Source organism: Pezoporus flaviventris, unplaced genomic scaffold (genome assembly GCF_033815535.1).
Source record: "Pezoporus flaviventris isolate CSIRO_AGI_PZ_B2104156 unplaced genomic scaffold, CSIRO_AGI_Pfla_v1 ptg000127l, whole genome shotgun sequence".
NCBI classification, from domain to species: Eukaryota; Metazoa; Chordata; class Aves; order Psittaciformes; family Psittacidae; genus Pezoporus; species Pezoporus flaviventris.
The window spans coordinates 1,594,269-1,603,592 of NW_026892675.1; the positions used below are offsets into that span (position 1 = coordinate 1,594,269).

Here is a 9,324-nt window from a genome sequence, read left to right on the forward strand (position 1 = left end):
TGCCTTGATTTGCCTTGCCTTGATTTGCCTTGCATTGCCTTGCCATGCCTGGCCTGGCGTTGCCTGCCCTGGTCTGGCTTTGCCTGGCCTTGCCTTGCCATGCCTGGCCTGGCGTTGCCTGCCCTGGTCTGGCTTTGCCTGGCCTTGCCTTGCCATGCCTGGCCTGGCGTTGCCTGCCCTGGTCTGGCTTTGCCTGGCCTTGCCTTGCCTTGCCTGTCCTTACCTTGCATTTCCTTGCATTCCCTTGCCTTGCCTCGCATCGCCTTGAATCGCCTCTCATTGCCTTGCCTGGCTTGGAATGGCCTTGCCCTGCTTCATCTTGCCTTGCCATGCCTTTCTTTTCCTTGTCATGCCTTGCCTTGCCTTGCCTTGCGTCTCCTCACCATGCCTTTCCTTCCCTTTCCATGCCTTGCCTTGCCTTTTCTTGCCTTGCCTTTTCTTACCGTACTGCAGGTCCAGCTGAAAATTCCCTGCCTGTTTCCTTGGTCGAGTTGCTTTGGAGATAAATCTGACTCTACAGCTCTAACACCAAAAGCAACTGCTCACCTTCATGTGCAGCAGACACACAGATCTCTTCTGTGTCATGTGCACTTGCCAGTTACTGAGGAAACTATCTATGGGCTGGGAAAGGAAACAGCGCAGGAGGGAATTTTTAGTTAATTGTTGCTCTTCCTGGTAAAACCTGTAGGGCTCTAGCATCTTGTTCCATATTTTCCGTGGTAGCTGGAATGGGTTTCATTATTAAAAAAGTATTTCATTTTCTACTTCCCTGTGTTCCAGGAGAAACAGCAACAAGGGCCTCCCCTTGTGCCACAGCTTGTGACACTGTGCAAGACATGACGAGAAAAACAGCTGGGCTGGTACTTGTGGAGAAGCCTGTGGCCTGTAGAGCTTCATCAGGGACAAGGACAGGTTTCTGTGTAAGCACTGACTCAGTTCAGCCCAGCTGTGCTGTAGTGAAGAGCAGCACCCCTCGCTGCCCTGTGAGGAGTCGGGGCTTGGGTGTGTGCTCCCCACACCTTCTCTCCTGCCTCCTTTCTCTGCAGTGAAACAGAAACTGTGTTCTCTGAAGAAATTCTTTCCGGTGAGGGTGGTGAGACACTGGAACGTGTTTCCCAGAGAAGTCCCCCATGCCTGTTGTGAAACTGTTTAGGATTTAGGGAATGACTGATCAACCTGAAAGAGCTCCTGGGATGAGCAGGGAGTATCCAACTTTCCTGATCTCTGTGTGCTGCTCCCACCTTTGCCAGGCAACCAGAGCTCCTGGTGCAGCCAGGGAGCAGCCAGCAGCCAGCTCCTTGCACTGTGCAAAGGCTGGGGCCTAACAGGAACTCCTGGGGAAGCAGAGGGCTCCAGGAAATGGGGGGGAAGTGAGTCAGCACATTCCACCCCGTAACTAAAGTCAGTCCGTCTTTCTCAGAGTGGTGTGCTCACCTCTTGCCACTGTGCCAACAAACAGAGTAGTGCTGAATTCCAGTTATAAATTGAGGGCGATGTTTGGTTGCTTTACCCATAGAGGTGTTGCTTTACTCATAGAGATCTCATAGAGACGTCAGAGAGTCGTTTAATTACAATTATATATATGGACAGGTTTCTGCATCAACATAACTTGTTCAGCTGATTTCTATGCTCTAATGTATAGCAGAATGTTTAACAACAAACAGAATAGGATATAAATTAGTGAAATTAAGGTACGATGTAAAATTCAACTTTAAAGCCCCAGTTGCTGTTGCTGACCATCCAAACGGGGTATCCTACCAGAGATGTTCTCATGCGCAGTGTGTGGACTTGCCAGAGATAAGTTAATGGTTGGACTCGATGTTCTCAAAGGGCCATTTTCAAATTAGTTGATTGATTGTAAGAAACGAAGATATTTAGCCTTAAATCTTTGTATCATCAGAGAACTGGCACTGCAGGAAGGCAGTGTGCCTCCCAGCTGAGGGAGGGAAGATCAGTGCTTGCTTCAGGCTGTTTCCCATGGTGTTTCCCTGGAGCCCCAGGGAGGCCTGGAAGGAGCCCAGGGGGGCAGAGGCAGAGCCACCTTGGGCTGGGCCTCTGCTGCTGAGCTGGGACTGAGGGGAGACCTGCGAGACACAGGGAGCTTAAAGGCACTTGGCAGTGGAGGATGCTGAGGAGGAGGAGGAGGAACCTTCTGAAGGAGAAACCTTCCCAGCCCTGTTTGTGGTAAGGCACTGGGTGCAGGGCAATGCAGCTGCAGTTTCTCTCTGTAGATAAGGTGGAGGACGTGCTGCAGAGCAGGGCTTCCCCCTGCACCATGCAGGGACAGGACAAGGCAGGTCCCTTGTGCCGGGGCTGGCTGCAGGGTGTGAATGTGGGTGTGCAGCCAGGGGTGCCCAGCGCTGCCCTTGCAGCAGGGTCCCTGCAGCCCAAAGGCTGTGTGCAGGGGCAGGGACTCTGCTGCCTGCCAGGGTCAGCACTCGGCCTGCCCGGGAGCTCCCCATAGAGCTCGGGGGGAGCTGTGGGGAAAGGAGAAACCCCTGGCAGGGAAGGGAAGTGCTGGGTGGGTGACGCTGCTCCAATCTGCCGTCACTCTGAGCACTTCTTCAGAGGGTCCTTCTGAAAGACACTGAGGCATCATTTACCTGATAGGGAAGGATCCTGAGCTTTGATGGTTTTCCCTCTTGGTGGGCAGGTTGGGCAGTGGGAGCTGGGAATTTACTTCTCTGCTTTGGGGGAGGCACCGAGAGTCTTGTGAGGGCTTGTGTGAGCTGCTCCTGAGCCCCTGCACAGGCAGGGGTGTGCAGGGCAGAGCTGAGCACACAGCCCATGGCATGGGCTCTGGGAGCACTGAGAGGGAGCAGAGGTGGGCACAGAGCAGCAGCTCCTGGCAGGGACAGCTCCGGGCAGCAGAGACATGGGCAGGGAGTGCAGGGAAAGTGCAGCCCAGCCCTGGGGAGGGTGCGTTCAGGCAGCTCTCTTGGGGTCTGGAACTGGAGGTGGCTGCTGCCTGTGCTCTGCTGCACACAGCTCTTTGCTTCTCCCCATGAGAGCTCTGTGATCTGCCCTTTGAAACCGTTCTCCCCTGGTCTCAGCACAGGACAGATGTTTGTGGGAGTTCTTAAGATCAATTTGTGTGTGAAGGCACCTTACAGGCAGTGCAAGTTTGAGCACAGGGCAAGTGGGAGAGGACTGATGGACACTGCAGCTCTCTTGGTTCTGCAAAGAACTGAGCCTTTTGCCTGATGCAATGCTCTTCTGATTGTACCTAGGAGGAAGCCTCAGCAGTGTAATGACATGACTGCCGATGACGCTGAACCTCTCCTCTCCTACTAAAATGTGCTCAGTCGTGAATGTGTAAACTGAACTTCTGTATCTGACATCCCTCCTGTCCTAACCTGTCACTGCCTTTTTCTCCTCTGACGATGCCCCATGCCCAGAGGCAGCAGATGTCCAACGGCAGCTCCATCACCCAGTTCCTCCTCCTGCCATTCGCACACACGCGGGAGCTGCAGCTCTGCCACTTCTGGCTCTTCCTGGGCATCTCCCTGGCTGCGCTCCTGGGCAACGGCCTCATCATCACCAGCACAGCCTGCGACCAGCGCCTCCACACCCCCAGGTACTTCTTCCTCCTCAACCTCTCCCTGCTGGACCTGGGCTGCATCTCCACCACTGTCCCCAAATCCATGGCCAATTCCCTCTGGGACACCAGGGCCATCTCCTACACAGGTTGTGTTGCACAGCTCTTTTTCTTTCTTTTATTCATTTCAGCAGAGTATTTTCTCCTCACTGCCATGTCCTACGACCGCTACGTGGCCATCTACAAACCCCTGCACTATGAGACCCTCCTGGGCCGCAGAGCTTGTGTCCACATGGCAGCAGCTGCCTGGGGCAGTGGCTTTCTCAGTGCCCTTCTGCACACAGCCAATACATTTTCACTGCCCCTCTGCCGAGGCAATGCTGTGGAGCAGTTCTTCTGTGAAATCCCCCAGATCCTCAAGCTCTCCTGCTCACGCTCCTACCTCAGGGAAGTTGGGCTTCTTGTGGTTGCCTCCCTGATTGCTGTTGTCTGTTTTGTTTTCATTGTGGGGTCCTATGTGCAGATCTTCAGGGCCGTGCTGAGGATGCCCTCTGAGCAGGGACGCCACAAAGCCTTTTCCACGTGCCTCCCTCACCTGGCCGTGCTTTCCCTGCTTCTCAGCACTGGCACATTTGCCTGCCTGAAGCCCCCCTCCATCTCCTCCCCATCCCTGGATCTGGTGGTGTCAGTGCTGTACTCGGTGGTGCCTCCAGCAGTGAACCCCCTCATCTACAGCCTGAGGAACCAGGAGCTCAAGGATGCTGTGAGGAAGCTGGTGACCAGATGTGTTTCAGCAGATATACACTGCTTGCTTTAGCCTTGAAAGGGCTTCCAGTGTAGGTCATGACAGGCCATGTCTGTCTTTCCTGCTTTACATTTGTTTTCCTATTTCAATTTGTGATGATGTTGTCTTCATAGAAATGTCAGTTTTCATCTTCTCCTAATTAAGTTGCCACTCGTGTTGTGTGACCCACAGATTTTGTGTCACTCTGGTCTCTGACTGTATTTAAGGGAAATAAATGATCCTGCAGCAACTTCTTCTCTGTGATATGTCCTCACATGGCAGGAATGAAGGGGAATGAAAGCAGCTTTCTGGCTGCTCCAGCTCTGGGATGGCAGCTCTGTGCCTGCAGCAGGAAGAGCTCTTGGGAGCCCAAGGCCTGGGGCTGTTGTGCTGGAGTGGGGAGATGGGATGGCATGGGGGGGCTGCAGAGCTCTCAGGGAGTCCTGGGCAGGGGAGCTGGGGACACAGGGGTCCCTGCAGGGAACTGCCCTGCAATGGCACAGGCTGGGGCTGCCTGGCTGAGAACAGCCCATGGGAAAGGTCTGGGTGGGCAGGAGCTGGACAGGAGGCAGCGTGTGCCCTGGCAGCAAGGGAGGACAGCAGCATCACGGGCTGTATGAGCAGGAGCACGGCAGGAGAACAATGGAAGGGATGATCTGGAATCCTCCATCCAGGTTTCAGATCTCCAGTTCAGGAATGCTATTGGCAAGCAGGAGGGGGTTTAGCAACAGGCCCTCAGGACAGGCAGGGACTGGATCATGGTGCCTGTGGAGAGAGGCTGGGGGAGCTGGGCTTGTCCATCCTGGAGAAGGGAAGGCTGATGGGGACCTGAGATCTTAGGAAGGGAAGGCTGATGGGGACTGGCTGCCTGTAGCGGCAAGGAGGACATGGAGAATACAGAGCAAGGCTCCTCACCATGGTGCCTGGTGGGAGGACAAAAGGCAGTGGGGGACAGTGACAGAGGAGAGGTTCAGCCCGGACAGAAGGAAACCTTGTTCCCATTGGCTCAGGCAAGTGCTGCATCAGGTCACCCAGAGAGGCTGTACAGTTTCTGGCCTTGGAAATTTCCAACTCAGCCTGAATCAAGCCTTGAACCACTTGCTCTGACCCTGTTCCTGGTGGGTTCAACTTGAGACCTCCTGGGGTCCCTTCCAACCTCTGTTCACTTCTGATCCTACAATGACGGGCTTATGAAGAGTCACAAAGATGCTCTAAGGGCTTGAGCACATCTCCAACGGAAACAGGCTGAGAGATGTTGGTCTTCAGCCTGGAGAAGAGAAGGTTCCAGGGAGACATCTTAGCAATCTTCCCGTCTCTAAGCAGGGCCTACAAAGAATCTGGAGAGGGGCTTTTTATGAGACTGTGCAGTGAAGGACAAGGGGGAATGGCTTTAAGCTGAAAAAAGTGAGATTCAGCTTGGACATTCAGATGAAGTTGTTCCCTTTGAGAGTGGTGGGACACTGGCACAGGGTGCCCGGAGAAGCTGTGTCTGCCCCATCCCTGGCAGTGTTCAAGGCCAGGTTGGATGGGAGTCAGCTTTGCTCTGAAGCAGTGCTTTGTCCAACTCTGATGTCCACAAGGGATGACAGATGAAATCCAACTTCATTGTAAAGTTCACTACTTGCACTCATGACTCGAGTGAGTCTGGGCTGCACAAGAGAGGCTCAGCATGGCCTTAGAGTCATTTGGACTGTGTTATTTATTTACTGGCATAACACTGCTGAGGTGTTTTGTTTTGGTTTTTTTTTTAGGGGGGGGAGGAGGCTATAAAACATTCTTTGTATGACAGAAAATGAGAACAATATTGAAACAGGGATTTCTCAGCTCCTTGTAGCTTAGTGTAGAGCGAGGAGGGCTGCAGTGTCCATCAGTCCTTTCCCATTTGCCCTCTGCTTACAACACATGTGTATGATGCCTTCACACACAAATTGATCTTAAGAACCCCCACAAACACCTGTCCTGTGCTGAAAGCAGGGGAGAACGGTTTCAAAGGACAGTCCACAGAGCTGTCACGCTGAGAAGCAAAGAGCTGTGGGCAGCAGAGCACAGCCAGCAGTCACCTCCAGTGGCAGACCCCAAGAGAGCTGCCTGAACTCACCCTCCCCAGGGCTGGGCTGCACTTTCCCCCCACTTCCTGCCCATGTCTCTGCTGCCTGGAGCTGTCCCTGCCAGGAGCTGCTGCTCTGTGCCCAGCTCTGCTCCCTCTCCGTGCTCCCAGAGCCCATGCCATGGGCTGTGTGCTCAGCTCTGCCCTGCACACCCCTCCCGGCAGCACGGCTCTACCCAGGGGCATCTCTGCCTCTGCAGGAACCTCACCCCTGGCACTCAATGCATCCATCAATGGTGAATGGAGAAACATGGTCAGCCCCTGAGGAAAGCCTTGAGAGCTTCTTAACTCTTCAGTTAGTTACTGGTGGCAATGAGCAGTGTGTAGGGAGGTGAGAGAGGGTGGAGGGAAGTCAGCAAGGAGCAAGGTGATGGTTCAGGGCTTTAACAAATGCTTACAAGCAGGATGGAGCCCAGCAATGGGGAGCAGTTGGTGTCTGTAGGTGGAGGAGGAGTAGGTGTTCCTGGAGTGTGGCTGCAGGCCCTGGACAAACCAGAGGCTACCTGAGAACTTTCCCTCATGGGAATATGCCTCAGCGTGGCACATGGGGAATGCCCACCGCTGGGGGTGCCTGAACGCTGCTCATCATGGCCCATGAGCCCACCTTCCTGTCTCCCTCTCCTGCCCTACCCAAACTTGCCTGGAATTCAGCATCCATCACTGAGCCTGGGGAATGCAGGAACCTCCTGCAGTGAGGTGTCATTGCTGCAGGGGAGGTGCAAAGCTTCTGTGAGACACTTGTGAGTGCAGGCAGAGAGCGGGGTGTGTGCAGCAGAGAGGGTTCTCAATCCAGGCCATTGTCTTTTCCCACTGCTCTCCCATGGTGCTTAGTTCTCTATACTGATGACCTGACCCATTCTTCTATAAGTCCCCTTTAGATCAGCTTGCTGAGGGATATTCACTCCACCTGCTGAATTGACACTGTAGTAGCAGTGAAATGTGGCTTCAGAGATGATGGAGGTTTTCTTGCTAGCAGGAAGAGAAGGAAATGTCTGCAAAGTGCAGCTTGGAAGGTTCAGACTCAAAGTTAGGAAAGAGAAATGTCTCTCAAAAGGTGGACTTGTGGTGTAAGAGGTCACCCAGACCCAGTCTGGCTCAGCCCATGGCTTTGTGTTTCAAGGAACAGACAGCAATGGGTGCAGAGATGGGACTGAAGGTACAGAAATGCCAGGTGAGAGCTAGGTGGGAAAGCAAGATGGGGGTCAACAGCCTGAAGGGAAAGAGGTGCAGGCATGGGCCAGTGTAGGACAGCCTGCAGCAGAGATGACAGGGCTCTGGCATGGCTGAAAGGCCCAAAAGAACAAAAGGCCTCTGTGCCCTGGGCTATGGCAGTTGCCTCTTTCAACAAGGCCTATGAAGAGAACTTTCATTCTCAGGATTTCAGGCTCTGCTTCTCCAAGGGCTGTGGTCAGGGCTTGGCCTTTCTGCATCATCAAACAAACCAAGGGTTTTCTCACCATCAGACACCTGCACTTTGCCTTTGTCTCCCTGTAATCACAGCCTGCAGTTACTTGCTTTAACGAGTCCCTGGGGAGGCTTTGTCAGCAACAGCCCTCAGTGGGGCCCATGAATGCTGAAGGGACCTGGGGCTTTGTTTCTGACTTGGACTTCTTGAGAGGTTTCCTCAGTCTCCTCTCAGCACCTGAGGTTCACGGACTCAGCCCAAATACACCATGGGACTCATTAAACCCTGATGAGCCATGTCTCAGCATGTAGTTTTTGTCAAGTCTTCTAGATTGTCTTCCAGGGAACTGGGGAAGTTTCTGGGTGCAGGAAGATTACAAAGGGCATCTGATTGAAGTTATTTGAAAGGGTTATTTGAAAGGAAAATCTATGAAAGATGAGAGGAATGAAGGACGCGGTGTAACAGGCAGGACAGTGGCAGTGCAGTTGCAGGGGAAGATCGGCATTCCTTTGGGATCCCCCTTGTGAAAGGTCATTGGATTGGCAGAGGTCTCTTGGGAGGGAGGACAAGGCCATGTTGCAGTTACCTTTGATAAAGGTACCAAGGACAACCCAGGGGAGCCCAGGCTGTACAAGCTGCCTTTGGTGAGGCGTGTGCCAGCATCAGAGTCCTATTGGGTGACACCTCTGGGCACCTAAAAGCCGTCCGAAGGGTAACTGCTGCCTGGCCAAGCTGAGAGCCTGCAGTTGTGCGTGAGGAGGCAAAGAGTGGATGTGGTTTCCCTCAGCTTCAGCACAGCTCTTGGCACGGTCTCCCTCAAGGCTGCTGTACCCAAGGGGTACACCACAGACATAACAATCCTCCTGTCCTTCTACTCCTCCTTGTCTCAAATTCCCCCTTTTTCTGTCCTTTTGCAAATTCTTTTGCAACATTTTTTATATTACCATTACCGTCTAAAGTCTTTTTGAAATAATTTCCCGTTTCTACCTGGTGCTTAATTTCGTTCCTTTGCCAATCTTCCTAATTTATCATAGACCATTTACAAGACCAGAGGGAACGTTGTATCATACCACAAGTAATCAATATTAAAACAAATAACATCAATATTCCTGCAACCGGTTGCCTCAACCAGGAGAGATCAGGTAACCATGAAGTGAAATTTTTCCATATTTCTTCAAAACCCCAGGAGGTGTCATCCATGGCCATTTCATGAAATATCTTAGTTTGTTTCCAAATTTCCTCCAGATCTGTTTCGATTCTGCCACTTTAGTCTGCATAGGAACAACAACTTTCATTGATTATGGAAGAAACCCCTCCTTGTCATGCCAGTAACATGTCTAGAGCTAATCGTTTTGTAATACCACTTTAGACAGGCTGGTTATCTCTTCTTGTTCTGCCTGAATTATATCAATGGTTTTACTTTCCATTTCCTCTATGGTTGCTGAGATATTTACAATTGCCTTCTCTGATTCACTTACTCCCAAAGATGG

At 52.5% G+C, this 9,324-nt stretch overlaps 1 protein-coding gene across 1 annotated transcript; it reads left to right on the forward strand.

Moving 5' to 3' along the window:
* The first annotated feature begins 3,403 nt into the window (after nucleotides 1–3,403).
* LOC133282536 (olfactory receptor 14J1-like) lies at nucleotides 3,404–4,506 on the forward strand. The gene has a single exon (XM_061478544.1). The coding sequence runs from the start codon at nucleotides 3,408–3,410 to the stop codon at nucleotides 4,353–4,355; it is 948 nt and encodes a 315-aa protein (XP_061334528.1). The 5' UTR covers nucleotides 3,404–3,407; the 3' UTR covers nucleotides 4,356–4,506.
* Nucleotides 4,507–9,324: the final 4,818 nt, after the last annotated feature.

Bases quoted from the DNA above. Each gene is read 5' to 3' on its own strand.
- LOC133282536 (XM_061478544.1), top strand. From the start codon at position 3,408: ATGTCCAACGGCAGCTCCATCACCCAGTTCCTCCTCCTGCCATTCGCA.